Consider the following 19,690-nt stretch of genomic DNA (forward strand, 5'->3'; position numbering starts at 1 on the left):
GAGGTGTGTAGGAGGTAACTGATCGATGTTTCTCTCTGATCGATGTTTCTCTCTGATCGATGTTTCTAATTCTCTATCCCTCTCCCTTCCTCTCTGTAAAAAAATCAATAAAATATATTAAAAAATGAAAAAAAAATTTAAGTCATTTACCCACCACCATTAGAGTATTCTGAACGAAACTAGTTGGCCCTTGGTATCTACAGGTTTTATATCCATGGATTCAACCAATCACAGATCAAAAACAGGATTCAATCTGCACTTTGGAATCTGCAGATACAAGTTGACTGTATGCATTGTTCTATGTCATTTTATATGTGTATCTATGGAGGATCCTGGAACCAATCCCTTGCTGATACAGAGGGATGGCTGTGTATATTTACTTTTAACAGTGTTGTACTTTTCTATGTTTTCAGCCCAGCCCAAGCTTCCTCTCAAACTTCTCTGATTGTCCATAGCTCCTCTACAGTTCTTAGAAGTAGCTGAGATTGTGCCAACACCCATCAGTGTCCCAAAGTCGGCATCTACATGTAGGCCAATTAGAAGCTAAATCCTCAGCAAGCAGCTGGAGAAGTATATAGTTAAGCCCCGTTCCAGGCAGTAACTGGGAGATGGGCATTTTTGTTCAATTCTTCTGGGTATATACCATGGGGGAAGGGTGCTCCCATACCTGCTAACAACTGTTTTTTTGTTTTATAGTCAAGTGGGGTTCTTCAATGCAGGCGCAGTTGGTTAGTTGGGCCAGATGATTGAGGGCTCATCCAATGACTGACCGCTGCAAAAGCTTGAGCACCAGATGTGTGCAAGCTTCTTCCTGGGAGATACTGGTAACTGGGTTTTATTATTGCAAACAAGTTGAAGTGAGAAGTTGGGAAAGATGCCTTCTGGTTTTCCAAGTCTCAGGAAGATCTGACCTAGGCCCTACAAGTCCACTAAATGGAAGCCTGATCCTCAGGCAGCAGCTCTTCCAGTATGCAGGAGAAACAAAGAGGAAACAGAGTTTAAACTAGTTCACACGTCATTAGCATAATTATCATCCTCATTTTCTGAGGTACTACCTGGTATATAAAAATGGGGCTCTTGAGTGAATCCATAGTACAAACTGCTGTTCTTGACTTTCCTTATCAGTGGCTAAGAATTCAGTTATTTGAGATCAGCTAGATCAATGTCCTTTGTTTTCCAGCTTCTAAAATTTTGTTGCTATTGTCTCCTTTCCCTGTTTATTCTTCTTTATTGAATAAGCCGGGTTGGGTCATGAAAGACTTTGTAATGGAAGTGATGATCTCTTAAAGAAGTAAAAAGGAGAGGTGACTAAAAAAAATGTATTGCTGACATCACAGCATGGTCACCAGACAGGGAAAATACTCAAGAGCACAAACAGGAAGATACAGTATTGCTTTTGTTCTAAAAAATAATTTTAAAGAAGGGAGCATAAATACTTTATAAGTCTATGGAGCAAAACATTCCAAGGCCCAGAGAGATTTTTTTTTTGTGTGTGTGTGTGGTTTTAATTTTATTTATTTTTAATTTATTTATTTTTAAATATATTTTATTGATCTTTTTTGCCCCCTTCCCTTCCTCCCACACATATCCTCCCTCCCCAGAGTTTTATGTCCATTGGTTGTACTTAAATGTATGTATACAAGTCCTTCGGTTGATCTATTATCTCCCCCAGATCTTCCTCCCCTCTCCACTGTAATTTGACAGTCTGCTTGTTGCTTTACTGTCTCTATATCTATCTTTTGGTTCATCAGTTTATAATGTTCTTTATTATCCATAAATGAGTGAGGTCATGTGGTATTTCTCTTTCATTGATTGGCTTATTTCACTCAGCATGATGTTCTCCAATTCCATCCAAGTTGCTGCAAATGATGAGAATTCCTTCTTTTTTATGGCAGCATAGTATTCCATTGTGTAGATGTACCATGGTTTTTGGATCCAATCATCTGCTGACAGGCACCTAGGCTGTTTCCAAATTCTGGCTATTGTAGATTGTGCTGCTATGAACATAGGGGTGCATATATCCTTTCTGATTGGTGTTTCTAGTTTCTTGGGATATATTCCTAGAAGTGGGATTACTGGATTAAATGGGAGTTCCATTTTTAGTTTTTTGAGGAAACTCCACACTGTTCTCCACAGTGGTTGCACCAGTCTGCATTCCCACCAGCAGTGCACGAGGGTTCCTTTTTCTCCACAACCTCGCCAACACTTGTCGTTTGTTGATGTTGGCCATTCTGACAGGTGTGAGATGGTACCGCATTGTTGTTTTGATTTGCATCTCTCGGACAATTAGTGATTTAGAGCATGTTTTCATGTGCCTTTTGGCCTTCCTTCTGTCTTCTTTTGAAAATATTCTATTTAGGTCCCTTGCCCATTTTTTAATTGGATCATTCATCTTTCCTTTATTTAGTTGTATAAGCTGCCTGTAAATGTTGGGAGATTAAGCCTTTATCAGTGGTATTATTTGCAAATATGTTCTCCCACACAGTGGGCTTTCTTGTTGTTTTGTTGATGGTTTCTTTTGCTGTAAAAAAGCTTTTTATTTTGATGTAGTCCCATTTGTTTATTTTCTCTTTAGCTTCCATTGCCCTAGGGGCAGTATCAGTGAAGAAGTTCTTTTGGCATACATCCGAGATTTTGCTGCCTGTGGATGCTTCTAGTATTTTTATGGTTTCCCATCTGATGTTTAAGTCCTGTATCCATTTTGAGTTTATTTTTGTGAATGGTGTAAGTTGGTGATCTAGTTTCATTCTTTTGCATGTGTCTGTCCAATTTTCCCAACACCATTTATTGAAGAAACTGTCTTGACTCCATTGTATATTTGTGCCTCCTTTGTCAAAATAGTAATTGAGCATAGTGATTTGGGTTGATATCTGGGTTCTCGATTCTATTCCATTGATCTATGTCTGTTCTTGTGCCAGTACCAGGCTGTTTTGAGAACAATGGCTTTGTAATATAGTTTGAAGTCTGGTATTGAGATCCCTCCTACTTTACTCTTCTTTCTCAGGATTGCTGTGGCTATTCGGGGTCTTTTATTGTTCCAAAAGAACTTTTGGAGAGTTCTCTCTAGGTCAGTGAAATATGTCGTTAGTATTTTAATGCAGAGAGATTTAATTAAATAAAACTTTTAGCGAACATCCATATGACCCAAAGCAATCTGGATGGGAAAGAATGAAAAGAGTAGGAGCAAAAATAGTCAATTACCTCCTTTTGTAGTATCATTCTGGGCCTGGATGCCATGATGCAATGAATTATGAATGACAGAAAGAAGATCTGCTGCTTGAACCATCAATTTTTGAGCTTCTGCAACAGCACTGGTCTAGCAAATAAATCACCAAAAACATTCTTACATATTCTTTCACTGAAAGATATACATTGGATAGGAAAATCCTATAAACAATAGTGAAATCAAGTGCTTGCTATAATGACATTGGTTTTCATGAACTATTCACTTAATACAGGATGTCCAGATCCTGTTAGGATAGAAATTATTTTTTATAATTTTGTAGGAGCCATTAAAAAACAATAGAAAACATTTCTGGTTTATTCTATTAATATTTTGTTTAAAAAGAGAGATGTAGCCAACTGGAAAATTTCAACTCTGTCATTCATCAAGGTGAAATATAAAAATAAAAACAGAAAAAAATAAAATTGCAAAAGTTAGAACACTGGTAAAAGTTGGCCCTTTACTCACCACTTATTAACTATTCACTAATTTTCCTGTAATTGAGATACACACACACACACACACACACACACACACAATCACCATCTTGGGCTTATTTTGGCGTCTACGCAAATCTAACAGCTTTTTCTGAATGAAAGAGGACATCTTAACGCTTTGCACTCCGCTGTCCCCTCTCAGGGGACATCGGAATTCTAGCATATCACTCGGATGTCCCCTCTCAGGGGACATTGCAGTTTATTAGTGATTACGGGGAATTGAGTTATTTCAACGCACGTTTCCGCTGCAAAGTAGCGTCAAGTAGCTGGAAGCCAATGTCCAGAATGGTTCGGAGTGCAAAGGGTTAAAATTATATATATATACACACACACACACACACACATATACACACACACATACACACATACATATATATATGTATAAATATATATGTGTATAAATAAAAAATGTGTGTGTATGTGTGTGTATATATATCTATATATCTATATATCTATATCTATATATCTATATCTATATATATAGATTGATTTTTTACAGAGAGAAAGAGAGAGGGATAGAGAGTTAGAAACATTGTTGAGAGAATCATCGATCAGCTGCCTCTTCCACACCCCCTACTGGGGATGTGCCTGCAACCATTCGATGCCCGTAATGGAATCGAACCTGGGACTCTTCAGTCCACAGGCCGATGCTCTATCCACTAAGCCAAATCGCTTTCGGCTAAAATTCTCATTTTTACTTTCTCCTCTCAATTCACAAATCTGACTCCTATTTTTATATCAATAACAGATATGCATATGTTATGGAGCAAAATGTAAAATTCATATGATTTTTGAGAAAATCATCAGGGCTACTCTGCTGTAAATATACCAATGTTCAGTGCTGTACATGTGCAAATGGGTAATATCAATGAAAAAGTCTCAGAACTACTTCAATAAAGCATTCTATCAAAACAAAACAAAACAAAACAAAACAAAACAAAACAAAACTATATACCACTAAATAGACAGATGATAGTAAATGCCCTTACCTCTTTCTTAGTAAAGGCTATAAGCACTGTCAGTAACACTCGAATAAATTTCATCCTGCTGAATACTGCTAAACACTGTTGGTGCTAAAAAAGAAAAAATAGATATATGAACTAGAAGTTAAAAGATGCAAAGTCTGTCAAAAGAATTTCATTTTAAAATATATTTTAAGTCCTAAATCTCAGTGTTAATAACTTAAATACATTACAAAAACCTTCACTCAGTCTTTAAATGCCCGAAAATCAGAGCTGCAGGAAACATAGCAAAGCTTACTCTATTGAAATAGAAAGCTTCTGTATCAAAAGGACTGATTTTTCCTTAAGACTAAAGTTACACTATCATCTCAAAACTGATTTAATCATAAATTAAAAAGGATTGTGAAAAAACTACTTTAAGCAGAGTCAGAAAATTTATGGCCTCAACTAAGGTTTGGCAACTTTTGATTATATGCAAGTTCTTGACTTTTGCCAGATTTTGATGTGTCATCTGTAAAAAGTCATTTTTTCTTCCTTTCTCAGAGGAATATTGAAGATTCAGTTTTGAAATCATGTATGTGAAAGAGATGTATTATCATTCTATCAAAATAAATACAAGGGAAATAAAATCCCTTGCAATGTCCAATTTGTAAAGAAATACCTTAAAAGGGCTTCCACAAATTATAACACATAAAACTATAACATTAAGAGGTTGATTTCTCTGATACTATCTACCAGAAAATAAGTTCAATTACTTCTAGTTCAACTTCTGGATCTCTTTCTTCTCCTTGTCGACTTCGAGTACTCTAAAATTTTAAGAAAGGTGAATTAAAAAAAACACAAGCTTATAGAAGCATTAAATTATAAATATACAACTCAAAGCACTAAATTAGTTTAAGAATCCATTTTTAAGAAAAATATTTGAGAGGGAAAATAAGCTGTTCTTAGTATTTATTTCCTCCTATTAATACTATATTTAAAAGTTAAGTTTTACAAAGATCATACAAAAGAGTAAGATATTAAAAGCAGCAAAAGCAGAACAGTAAAATAATATAAGTAATAGCACATGGTACTTCTTTCTTTTAAAAAATCTATTCTTTGAAATTCTAGATGCTTTCAAAACTAACCCTATTGGAAAAAAAAGTAATATTTACAAAACAACATCATAAAAATAAAGTCACACAGTGAATACTGATCTGTTCTGCACTAAAATGCAAGCCATCTTGTTAATACACGAGTAATATATGGTTAACTGTTTTGACAAAATTCTAGGAAGATCTTGTAAAAGAACTGGTTTTTAGCACTGGAGCTCCTAGTGACTAAGTGGCATGCCCTAGTGTAGGGGTGTCGAACTCAATCAGAGAAGGGGCCAAAATCTAAAATCCAGCCTAAATCGCGGGCCGAATGATTTACTGAACAGTCATAAACTGACAATGTCATAAACTGACAGCGGAGTGCAGTGATGACAGTGCGGTGCTGGCCACATTGCAAGGCCTGGCGGGCTGGATTTGGCCCGAGGGCCTTGTGTTTGACACATGTGCCCTAGTGAGACTCAGATAGGTCATTAAACTCATTTGAACTGTATTTTCTAAATGTGGGGCACTGTGTGCATTTTATTGTCTAATTCAATAAATAAATGTGAATATCAAATAAAACAACAATGTAAAATTGCTTTGATAACTATGCTGTGTTATACAAGTGGAAAAAAATAGTAGAAATATTAAGCTTTTCCCTTTTTTAATCTCTATGAGACCCAAGTCATCAAGGTCATTTGGCTGAAGGATGCCATTCATAGAAGGTATTTACCAGATTTGGGATACCATCATTTACTGAGTTTTTCCTCTGTGTTGTAGACACTCTCCTAACTATTAAGGGTACCAAGATGAATATAGTCCTCATGTTGGAGGAATTTCCAATTCTACACATATGCTACTCTTAAAATAGCATACAAAAATTCTAAAAAATTGGCCCAAAATTGAAAAATTGAGATGGTTTATTTTTCAATACTTGAAAGTGACATTAACTTATCAGAAGTTCCTATAACAGCCTTTAAACTCATTACCAAAAGGCACAGCATATACAAAGGAAGTTGATAGCCTATCTACATCAGTTATTTATACTTAAAGTAAATGTGACATTTAGAAATTAAGGAAAAAAATCCTAGATCAAAGAGAAAGAGAGAAAGAGAGAGAGAAAGAAATATATATATATACCTTTACTCTTCTTTGCAAGTCATCCTCCACATCCTTTAGCATGCCTAGAAAGAAAGACAATGGGGTTAAGAAAGAAAAAAATCCAAACAATGTACTTGTGAATTATCTTTATAGATGGTGTTACCTGTAACTCGAAGATCTGTCACACTGTTAGCCATTTTAAATCCGTAAGTCATTGACTGAAAATCTTCCTATACAAAAAAAGAATAATTAGGTCCTTGAGTAGTAGCAAAACCTTTCCTTATATTTATCTTACAAAATCACTATTTGCTAGTAAGAAAACAGTAATGGAATGTCAAGCCTGCTTATCTTAATATTGCTATCAAACATCCAAGCTTTTCTTATTCTTGTAGCCTTAAAAATCCATATTCTAAGACTCTCCATGTCCTTAATTTCAACTGCTTATTCTGAAGCAATTTAAATATACTTGCATTTAATAGGTTCATTTGCAAAATAAAGCCAATGGCCCTAACTGGTTTGGCTCAGTGGATAGAGTGTGGGCCTGCGGATTCAAGGGTCCCAGGTTCGATTCAGTCAAGGCCAAGTACCTTGGTTGCAGGCACATCCCCAGTAGGGGTGTGCAGGAGGCAGCTGATCGATGTTTCTCTCTCATTGATGTTTCTAACTCTCTATCCCTATCTCTTCTTCCCTGTAAAAAATAAAAAAAATAAAAAATAAAAAATAAAATCAGTAAAATATATTTTAAAAAATAAGGCTAATGCTTATGATATTACAAGGCAATTCCCATTTACAAAGCATTTTCAAATTCACAGGTGAATAGTAAATATGTAGTAATTACTGTTTGATTATAAGATTGTAAGATTTAAATAAGATTCTTATTTCAAAAGCCTGTTTCACTGTTCGGATAACAAAGATTAAGCCTTACTCTAAGTGATAGCAAAACCACATTCCCCCTTTAGCCCCGTTCCAAAGAAAAATTATTCACACATGGATTCCCATCCCAAGAATAATTTAAAACACTATTGAGACATTAAAAAATTAAGTGGCTTGCTGACGTGCATTGAAGACCCTCCCAATTGGCCCCAATTTGGGGGTGGTGGTAGTTGACAACTTCCCACAGCCCCTCCCCCTTGTCAGCCAGCCCCCAAATGGCCTTGATGGGGGGGTCAGCCAGCCAACCTCCCACAGCCCCTCCCTTCCCCTGGCTGGCCCCCCGCCCCATAGGCCCCAATCGCCAGCCAGGCTGAGGGACCCTACCCATGCAGGCCTCTAGTTATAAATATAAGATGCCATGGGGTCAAGGGAACTGGTGTTTTGTCATTCATTCATTCATTCATTCATTCATTCATTCATTCATCTATTGTCCATCCATCCATCCTCACCAAAGGATATGTTCTTACTGATTTTATAGAGGAAGCAAAGAGAAAGAGAGAAACATCAATGTAAGAGAAAATGTCGATTGGTTGCCTCTCAAATGCACCCCAATCCGGGAATTGAACCTGCAACCTAGGTATGTACCTTGACCAGAAATTGAGCCTGTAACTTTCTGATGAACAGGACAGTACTCCAATCAACTGAACCACCTGGCCAGGACTGATGTCCTGTTTTAAATTAAGTGAGAGTAAAACATGTTTATATGCCAATAAGTAGTGAAGGAAACACTAACAAATGCGATACAAAGAAAGGATTAATAACTATAGTAGGCAAGAGGGAATAGAATTGAGAATGCTAGTGAAGGAACTGAGTTAGACTGTCACAGGAATACTTTCAATTTCAACAAGATAGAAGGCAGAATATATGGGAATCAAAACAGGTTAGCACTTGTAATAGTGAGAGATGAGGTACTTCTAATTCTACTGGATTCCAACTAATATTTCATTACAGTACAAAGCAAGCTGATAAAGAAGGGTTGGCATTAGACGTTTGAGAGGAAATGATGTGGAAAAGTCACCTTGGAGACTGGAAAAGCAAGTTCATTATAGAAGTGTTATGGGGTAGGACTGTTGCTAGTGTTGAGGGCCCATGTGAGATTTGTAGTCCTAAAATTAAAGTGAGAACTAGACACACAGATATGGATTTTCTCAAGCAGCCTTCTGCTGTTTGGGTACAAGCAGCAAGCAGGCAGATGGTTGGGGTTTTACCAGATAAATAACACATTATGATGAAATGAGAGCACTGGTTCAGGGAAATGAGGACACGAGGAAAGTAAAAGAAAAATAAAGTAAAAGCAAACATAAATTGAAGGTTTCCATAGAACTGAAGGATAATGGGAGTAGGGAGATCAGAGTAAATAAGAGAGTAAATGGAAGCAATCAAGATTTTTGGAGGTAAATAGATTAGTATGGGTGGACCATACCATTATTAGTCAAACTGGTATACTGTTCAGAGTAGAAGAGGATGCTATTAATAATCACACCAGAACAAAAGCTGTCAAGTAGGACTGTTCCATGCTAACCAATACCTACAGATACCAGCTGTCACAGAAGAATGTGCTGAGGAAGGGCAGAGTAAAAACTAAAATCTGAGCAAGTCAGGAAAGTGGGATTCAAGTTTAAAGATAAGCAGGACTGCCCTAGCTGGTTTGGCTCAGCAGTTAGAGCATGTCGGCCCAAGGACTAAAGGGTCCCGGGTTTGATACTAATCAAGAGCACATACCTCTCAGTTCCAGGCTCGATCCCTGGCCCTGCTCAGGGCACTTGTGGGAGGCAACCAATCAATGCATTGATGTTTTTCTCTCTTTCTCTCTTTAGTTCTCTCTCTCTTTATTCCCCCCCCCCCCCCTTCCACAGTCTCTAAAAATCAATGGGAAAAAAAAATATCCTTGAGGGAGGATTAACAACAAAAGATAAGCAGGACTTTGCCCTGAAAAGGTTAGTAAAGGAGAAAAGGCAACCATACCTATCAAACCCAACATACGTATCTCAGATTGAGAAATTTGATATGCTGAAATTGAAGACAGAAACACAAGAGAAAAATCCACTGCTTTCAAAAGAAACCATTGTAGTGGGGAAGCAAACAGGCAAATCATAATGAGACACAAACTGCAAATATGCACAAACCACCAATATGTACCATATATTCCACAAGAACTGCCTTCTTATTTTAGCTGTTTAACGTTGTAAGATGCAAAGAGGTTGGATCAGTTTAAATGACTCCTGTCCCTTTTCACATCAAAGAACTACTGTCAATGAAGGCTGCACCTGCCTCTCCCATCTGTCTGGCAGGCAGGGAAGGAAAAGAACTTGCATGTTGGTGAAGGAAGAAGCTGGGTGAGATGACAGTGAAATCTAGAGTAAAAACCACGCTAATCCAAGGTGTCCTACAGTCTGTAAAATGCAGTTTAATCAGAGTGCCTTTTTGTTGTTGTTATAATGATTTTAATTATTGGAATGAACAATTTAACGCTTTGCACTCCGCTGTCCCCTCTCAGGGGACATCGGAATTCTAGCATATCATTCGGATGTCCCCTCTCAGGGGACATTGCAGTTTATTAGTGATTACGGGGAATTGAGTTATTTCAACGCACGTTTCCGCCGCAAAGTAGCATCGAGTAGCTGGTAGCCAATGTCCAGAATGGTTCGGAGTGCAAAGGGTAAAAAATATGGGAATGAAGTTTTAAAACTTGAAAAGAGAGCGAGAGAGAGCATTAAGAGCCAGAAGAGACATTCTGTGCACAAGCATGAAATGATGGATGAGAATAATATTAGGATCAGCTGAACAATACTATGCCAGGGGGAGAAAAACAAAAATGAGGAAAAAAATGTAGGCATACACTAGTTTGGCTCATCTGTCATTAATATTTATATAATCATACTAATATCAGCAATAAATAATAATTTAACCAAAAATTGAATTCCTATTTAAGGTAGGGGAGGGGATAATGTATAATGTATGAATGCTAAACACCTGCTAAAGATGTACTGATATACCATTGCTAAAAACAGTTAAGTCCTTAAATCCAGAAATTAGAATATAAGCCTATTACCCAGAAATATGGAAATAAATAGGAAAAAGCCAAAATAATATGACAGAATGGTTAAGAAAGAGCAGAGAACCACAATTTTTCACTATAAGATTTGTGGGCTATTTGACTATGTGCAAATATTATTAATTTTATTAAACCACATACACCAGGGGAAAATTTTATATAACAAAACTGAACATTACCAAATTACCTACTTTGAAGAGGGTCAAGTAGAGAATGAGCTAGAGGGAAAGACCAAGCCAGAAAGAAGAATTCTGCCTAAACCTAAAACTAACAAGGGGAGCGCCACTCCGACTGAATCGGTGCTCACTGCTGGCGAGTGCAGCAGCAGTGGCAGTGCTAAGGAGAAGCAAGGCGAGCAGTGAGGTGCAGCAAGCAGGCAGGTGGTAAGGAGAGAGGGGTTCTGGACTGAGAGAGGGTGCAGGCCAGGCTGAGAGACATCTGCCCTCCTGCACAAATTTCATGTACCGAGCCTCTAGTTTATCAATAATCTCAAATGCTATCACATTTTCCCTTAAAATTATCAGCATCTGAAATCTTCTTTTCTTTTATTTTTTTAAAGATATATTGATTTTTTACAGAGAGGAAGGGAGAGGGATAGAGAGTCAGAAACATCGATGAGAGAGAAACATTGACCAGCTGCCTCTTGCACACCCCCTACTGGGGATGTGCCCGCAACCAAGGTACATGCCCTTGACTGGAATCGAAACTGGGACGTTTCAGTCCGCAGGCAGACGCTCTATCCACTGAGCCAAACCAGTTTCGGCATGAAATCTTATTTTCTATAAGGAGAAAAAAAATAACCTCAGAACACTTCCCCAGGGCGAGTATAAACTTTAAGAAAATGTTTATACTCTAAAACAGCAATTTTCAACCAATGTGCCACAATAATTTTTAAATCATGCAATATCTGACTATTTAGTCAGGGGCACTTACCTCTTTTCCCTTAGATTGTCAAATAAAAAAAAAGATAACAGCCAATACAACATTAGCTGTCTGGTGTGAATGACTCAAAATTATACCTTTTTTTTTTGTCAGATGGGCAGAAAAATTCTACTTTTTGTGGTGTGCCTCAGAATTAGTTCATGTGTGCCACGAGATGAAAAAGATTGAAAATCACTGCCCTAAAATATTCCTCATATTCTTGTTTTCTTTAGTTCCCTCTCAACCAAAGACTGAAAGTAAGAATGTTATAGTTTGTAAGAACTTGAGGGCAGAAGCTGGCTCTTTTATTTTCTTTGTGAATCACCACAATAGCCAGAACAAAGTACTCTGCACATAATGGATACTCAACGAATGATACTGACAGAAAGAACATACACTAGGATGAAAGTACTTTCTTAGAACTGGATTATTTTAGCCAATATATATGTAAATAGCAATAGCACCAGTTTTAAAAATTGTTTTTATCTATACATGTTACAAAAATATGTATTATATAATCATTTAAATACATTACAGTGAATAAACTTCAGGGATTTAAATTGCAAATAATGGGTTAAAAAATGGTATATCTTGAAGCTTATTCACTATTACAAATTTACATGATTATATGATACATATTTTTGTAACATGTATAGATAAAAAATTTTTTTTAAAACTAGTGCTATTGCTATTTACATATATATTGGCTAAAATAATCCAGACAAATGGCAGAGGAGGGGAGTGGTTAGAGAGCAATCAAAGGACTTGTATGCATGCATATAAGCATAACCAATGGACACAGACACTGAGGCGGTTGGGGTTTGCCCAGGGTGGGAATAGCTGGGGGGATGTCAAGAGGGGGGTGGGGGAAGAGACCTATTAAAACTTTAGACAATAAACATATTTTAAAAATGGTATCTCACACTTAAAATTACAAAATCTTACCTCTTCAAAAACAGCAGCTTTATTTACTTTTTCCCTTGCAATGTCACAGATTTTCAAGATTCCGAGAGCAAAAGCTTTCATGGCAGGATCTTCTATAAAGTCTGGATTATGAACGTAAAGACATGTAAAGACTGTCTGTGCCATGGAGTGGCCTTCTAACCATGTTATCTATAAAGAAATAAAAGAATATATATGTTTAAAGTGACAAAGAGCCAACAGTCAAAGACCAAAGTACGACAGACCGAAGTAAATATATTAATAACAGGATTTAAAAGGTGATTAAAGGGAAGGTCAGGAAAAACAAAAAGTTAGAATTCAAGAGTCATATGCCATAAATATGGTTAGCTAAAATATATAAATATGGGAAGCATCCTATATAGTAAAAGGGTAATATGAAAATAGACCAAATGGCAGAACTGAACAACCAATCAAAGTGTAATATGCTAATGATATGCTAAGGCTGCTCAACCACTCTGACATGCACTGACCACCAGGGGGGAGACACTCAACTGGTTGACTGGTCAGTCGCTATGACTTACACTAACCACCAGGGGCCAGATGCTCCAACTGGAAGGTTAGCTTGCTGCTGGGATCTGGCCAATTGGGACTGAGCGAGATGGTCCGGACATGCTCTGGAGCCCTCCCACAGTCTTTCCCCAGCCTGATTGTGCACCAGTAGGGTCCTTCAGCCTGGCCTGTGCCCTCTCGCAATCTCAGGGGATTTTGGAGAGCCGGTTTCAGCCCAATCCTGCAGGCCACTCCTCTTGGAGGGCACCAGACGTAGGGCTCAGGACTGATTTGGTGTGGGCCTGCAGTAGGCACAGTGGGGCCAGGATGAGCGGGAGCAGCAGGTAAGAGCTGCAGGCAGTGTTGGAATGAGGGTTTCAGCCTGATTCCTGAAGGCCACCCAGAGGGACCCCGCCCATGCACAAATTTGTGCACCAGACCTCTAGTTCTTATATATAATTCAGTTTGCAATATATTTGGAGACTAATTAAATTAAGTGTCTCCAACTATAGCAATCAATTCCCCATTCAGTCAGTAAAAATCTATAAACTATGGAATTTACAATTTTAGAACTAGGTCCCAACCCACTCATCCAACTCTTCTTATCTCACCTAGTATTACCCCAAGAAACATACAATGGTTTTATTGCCCCCCATCTCTAATTCAATACCCCCAACGAGATGCATCTTTCTAAAACACAAAAATAATCATTCAACACTATTTTACTGAGTAGTTAAAATGGGCCAGGGACCAGGTGCTCAAACTGGGAATATCTATAGCAGCCAAACTGAGTAACTATTATGCCCCAAGGGTTATGCTAGGCATTTTTATATACTCTACCTCATATTTCCTAATACTCTGAGGAGAGTAATATTTTTCTCCTTTTACATATAAAGAAACAAAGACTCAGAGAGTATAAACAACTTTATCCAAGTTTTATATAGTTACTAGTGGCCTGGTGCATGAAATTCATGCATGGCGTCCCTCAACCCAGCTAATATGGGATCCGTCAGGGATAGGGCCTAAACTGGCAGTTGGACAACCCTCTCACAATCCAGGACTACTGGCTCGTGTCACCTGCCTTCCTGCCTGATCGACCTTAACCGTTCTGCCTACAGGCCTGCTCGCCCCCAATAGCCCCCCGCCGGCCTTTTTGCCCCCAATTGCCCCCCCTTGCCAGCCTGCTCACCCCCAACTGCCCACCTGTGCCGACCTGCTCGCCCCCAATTGCCTCTGCCTCGGCCCCATGGCTTTGTCCAGAAGGACATCTGGAAGGTCTCCTGGTCTAATTAGCATATTATCCTTTTATTAGTATAGATATTTTACATTAAGCCCAAGAATTCTGCAATAGAGCAAGACATACAGTGCTGCATTGCCAAATGAGAAATGCACATGAAAATTACTAGAATTAAGGTATGTATTTTGTATTACCAGTAAGCAGAAGATTTTCCAGACTAAAAACCACCTGCCTAGTAAAAGCCAAACTCTCCCAAGAATCTCATACAAATAATGGTTGCTCAACTTTGGCAAAAATCCTTCCTCTTGCCTCCATTTGTCCTATTCCACTGGGACTATAAACTGCTAAAGAGTAAGAAAGACATATGTGAGGGAAACAGCTTTGGGGGAAGAAGGGTCAGGATCAAGACTCTGGTTATGCCCCTTCCTAGCAATGTAATCCTAGGCAAATAAGATTATACCATATATTGAATAGAGCTGATATAAGACTTAAATGAAAAAATATAGAAGTACTACACACTGGCAATCAATACTTACTAAATGACCAAAGAATAAAATTTACATATTTCTAAGACAATAATTTAAAAATTTAAAAAGGGTGGTTAGAAAGTAGGCAAAAAAAGGAAAAAAAGAAAGCAGTACAAATGAGAATTTTGCCACAATTAACCAATATTGTTTAGGGAAGACAACTTATCCAGCATATAGAAAGCACTACAAAATTTTCTTCATTTTTTAAAACATGGCCAGTTTAGTACAATTCACTCTAGATTAGGAAAAACATCTCTCCAAAGCCAATCTAAAAGTGTTTGTTTCAATTCTATGCTTCTTTATGGAAGCTTCCAATTGCAGATTTGTTTCCCTGGGTACCTTGAGAACAAAAAGGGTACTTAGGGTAATAGCTACACAATTATCTTCACTAGAAAGAAAATATCCCCTTTTCCAGAAACTGAGAACTTAAATTATCAGAGTAGTAGATAAAATGCTATTTCCTATAGCATAACATGGCCTGTTAATCTGTTGTACTCCTTACTAGGTTAAGCATTACATATATTTCATACTCAACATCAGTATACTTTTAAAGATTCAGGTAAGTCATAATTTTAAAATTAACCAATAGTGTTATTTTGATTCTTACCAAACAGCAAAAACACGTATCCATTATTCCTATCAATTCAGGCAAGGTGAGGTCTTTAATTTTAATGGTGCCTTCCTAAAAAAGGAGGGGAAATATGACACATAAACAGAAGTTTTCAAAATTATGTACAGTGGCATTTTGCAAATGCTATATCAAATCCATGCATCTTGGCTTTCAAAAATTAAGTATTTAAAAATAGCAATTCTAAGAACACTCTATCTCACCATCTGATAAAACTAAAATGCCAAATTAACTCTGTATTCTTAAAAATAATGTATCTGAAATAGGTCTTCAGTAAGAAAAACCCAAGCTTCTTTCATTTGAAACAGAATAAAGGGCTTTACAAAGAACTGAATGAAAAACCAAACTAAGAAGTATTTTAAAAGCAGTTCAAGTATTAACATGAATAATTTTAATGAATTAAAATTTATGAATAAAATAAACATTTAAAAAAATACTTCCCTTAAGTTGGTTAACTATATACTACTTATAAATTTTGTTTACAATATCCATTTGCATTTTTTAAATAAAATATGCAAAATTAAACTCTGTGGTAACTATGAATGAATTTCTAAATCAATTCTTAAATGAGTAAATTTCAAATTCACTGCCACAAGCATTTTAGCTAACAAATACTAGATAAGTAATGGGTTTGATTCCTGATCGGAGGGAGTACGGGAGGCAACTGATCGATATTTCTCCCATTGATGTTTCCCTCTCTCTTTATTCTTTCCCTCTAAAAATAAAAAAAACCCATATCCTCAAGGATTAAAAATATATATAATAAAAAATAATAAGTATATTAATGGATAAAATTTAATCCTTAAGCCAATTACCCTGGTATTTGAATATATACTCGAATGCTTTAAAAAAAATCAATTTTTATAATGCACACACAAAATTATAGCAAACTTTTAATGAAGACATTAAATAATTTTCAGATTTCAATAGAAAGAGATAATTAAAGGTTATAAATAACTTTTTAAAAAAATATATATTTTATTGATTTTTATACAGAGAGGAAGGAAGAGAGATAGAGAGTTAGAAACATCGATGAGAGAGAGTCATTGATCAGCTGCCTCCTGCACACCCCCCAATGGGGATTTGCCCGCAACCAAGGTACATGCCCTTGACCGGAATCGCACCCAGGACCCTTCAGTCCCCAAGCCGACGCTCTATCCATTGAGCCAAACCGGTCCCGGCATAAATACAATAACTCTTATTTATATATCTGAGATACTCAGAAAATTATACTTTAAGTACTATACTAAGTTTCATTTCCATTACTAATAAAAATGTTTTAAAATATGAACAACAAATAATAAAACACAAAAACCACAATGATGACTACCTGGATAGCTTGTTCAAAATTGAGAACTTTTCGATTAACTTGGTTTCCAATCATGCCAGCATCCATCTTGGGATCCATCATTTCAATGGCAGACATGGCTTCAAAAAGACCAAATCTACAAATAAAAAAATTGACCCCACAAATTGTTTCTGAACTAGTAAGCTTATCCAGATCTCCACAATGGTAAAAAATTATAATAGTATTTAAAATAACTAAATTATTTTATGTATTTAATATTTAAATCTTTCCAACTTGCTAACACTTCTACTTCACTTAAATAGCCTTCCTTTAACACAAAAATTCTTCCATGTATTGTATTTGTCAATGAAATTATTTTTCATGCACTGTGGAGGAAAAAACAAAGATGACTTTTGCACTTCTTTCAATAGGCATTAGAAATTTTTGAAAAAGACATCAACTGATCTATAATAGATTCCAGTTTTCCTTTTTTTTTTTTTTCAACTTTATTATTGTTGGGTTTTTCTTTCAGCACTTTGAACTTGAAAAAAAATGAAACCAAGTTTTATAAATTAGTAGTCACATTTAATATTTGGACCACGTTTTAGTCTTGGGTGCTCAAAACACTAGAGCAGCAATGACCAACAGAAATATAATGTGAGCCACATAGATAATTATAACTTTCCTAGTAGCCACACAAAAAAAGTAAAAAGAAAGATAAAATTGACTCTAATAATATTTTATCTAACTCAATATGTCCAAAAGTTTTATTTTAATCGATCCTTAGTATTGAAAATTGTTAGTGAGATATTTTGCATTCTTTTTTTCATATTAAGCTTTTTATTCCAATGCATATATTATGCCACATTTCAATTTGGGCCAGTTGATAGCCATGTGTGGTTACTGGACACCACAGCTCTGGAACTTTGCTTCTAGCAACATCAACACTTCACCTAAGGTCTCTACGATCACCAATTTTCCTTCTTGTTGCTTCTTTAAGTTTTAAGAAAGTAGCATCTTAGAGAATTAGAACCTGTGTTGATATTTAAAAATAAACCAATAAACAAACAAACAAACAAACAAACAGAACCAGGAGCCTCAGATTAAGTCTAATTTTTCAGGATATCTATCTAAGTGGAATTTTGTTCAAATATAAGTGATAAATAAAATCTCTTGCAGTCATGTCATTTAGATATAACAATTATAGCAATATTTCATAAAGGCTTGACCCTAAACTAGAATCAGTTCTTGTCACCAGGGCCTTAAAATCATTTTTTGGAAAGATAGACATGCATATATGAAATAATTAAATAACCAAGCAGGACAAATATTTAGCTAAGCAAAGTAGATAAGGGAAAGTAAGGGTGAAGCGAAAGGAGTGTACAAAGGTAGAGAGGCTGGAACTGGCTGGGGTAAAGGGAGCACACAGTCTCTCAGGAGTTCCTTGCTCTGCCAGCTTTCTTAGTGTTGGAGACCTCCAATGAGAAAGAGGGGAAGCACGATGTAAACTTGCTTTACTCCAGTAAAGGGAGGGTCTATTTCAAATCTCTCTGGTGCCCTTCTATTCCACTGAACTGTGCTTCAGCACAATATCTATATGATGCAGTTCGGGGATTTAAAAAATTGTTTTCTGTACTTATAAATTAGTGAGACTGGTTTATTTCTGAAACTGATTTAGCTTAATCCCAGTCTGGAGACCCTTACCAATTTTGCATGCTCAACTGAGAGTTCTGAGAACGCTTAGTGTTTATGTTCTCTAGTAGTTATGGCCTCTAGAGAGCCTGTGCTAGTTTTGGTTTATGAATGCACAGTTAACAAATATATGGGACTCTTTAATCCAGGTAATGTGCCAAAGTACTTTTTGTAGAACATTAGTACTATAGCGATTCCATGAAATAAAGTTTCCATGATCAATAGCATTTAGGAAACTCAATACCAGAGGGGCTGGGTATATTAGCATATTAGCTTGTAGAGTCTTGCAGGAAGGTAACTTTTTACTCAGTTTAATTTAGCACTTTCAAATCAATTAATTTTAGAACACGCCACACCTTCTCCCTTAACACCTTTAAATCCTTGTCCTGAAGATCTGGATTCTGATTATTTTGAAAGTTATCTGACATCTCTATGACATCTTCATGTCTGCATTCTGCATATTCACATTTTTGCATTTTATTACATTTTAAAATAATTGGGCGACCAGACCTTGACTTTTGTGGAGTAGGATGATTTATTTATTTTTAATTGAATTTACTGGGGTGACAGATAAAATTACATAATTTTCAGGTGTATAATTCTATAATACATCATTTTTATATTGTATTATGTGTTCACCAACTCAAGTCAGTTTGTCTTCTGTAAATAATTTTGTCTACTTAACGTTTAGAAGTTATGCTTGCAATAATCATTATTAAATGTAACTTTTAGAGTTTTACATTTTCTTTATATCTTTAAAGTCCAATAATCTGGCACAATACACTCTATAGTATACAATGCCTAAAGTTTTAGAAAGTATACAATGAAAGTAATCTAGAAATCCCAACAGCCTAAAATTTGTGTATTAGGCTTATTAGCCACAAAAGCAGATAGCTGTGATGCACTGTGGACTCAGTAGTATTTCATTGACTGAGTCAGGCCTCATGACATGGTGGAGAAATATAAAATATAAAAGAAAGTTTGTAGCTATTTTATTCATTCAACAAATACTTACTGAGTCCCTTTTATGTGCTAGTCACTGTGTTAGGAACTTGGGACATGAGTGAGCAAAACAAATTTGTCTGTCTCATGGAGTTTACA

At 36.4% G+C, this 19,690-nt stretch overlaps 1 protein-coding gene across 1 annotated transcript in view; it reads right to left on the bottom strand.

Annotated features, from left to right (window-relative positions):
• Positions 1-19,690, bottom strand: part of NAA35 (N-alpha-acetyltransferase 35, NatC auxiliary subunit) — a 49,055-nt gene that overhangs the window by 22,595 nt on the left and 6,770 nt on the right. Inside the window, exons 4-11 of the mRNA XM_084897987.1 lie at positions 16,940-17,054; positions 15,589-15,663; positions 12,711-12,878; positions 7,020-7,086; positions 6,896-6,939; positions 5,438-5,488; positions 4,710-4,793; positions 3,202-3,316 (exon numbers count right to left, since the gene is read on the bottom strand). Coding sequence (XP_084754113.1) covers positions 3,202-3,316; positions 4,710-4,793; positions 5,438-5,488; positions 6,896-6,939; positions 7,020-7,086; positions 12,711-12,878; positions 15,589-15,663; positions 16,940-17,054 — 719 coding nt within the window. The remainder of the gene's footprint in view (positions 1-3,201; positions 3,317-4,709; positions 4,794-5,437; positions 5,489-6,895; positions 6,940-7,019; positions 7,087-12,710; positions 12,879-15,588; positions 15,664-16,939; positions 17,055-19,690) is intronic.

This window comes from Pipistrellus hanaki (assembly GCF_964339955.1).
Source record: "Pipistrellus hanaki genome assembly, chromosome: 11".
In the NCBI taxonomy this organism is placed as follows: domain Eukaryota; kingdom Metazoa; phylum Chordata; class Mammalia; order Chiroptera; family Vespertilionidae; genus Pipistrellus; species Pipistrellus hanaki.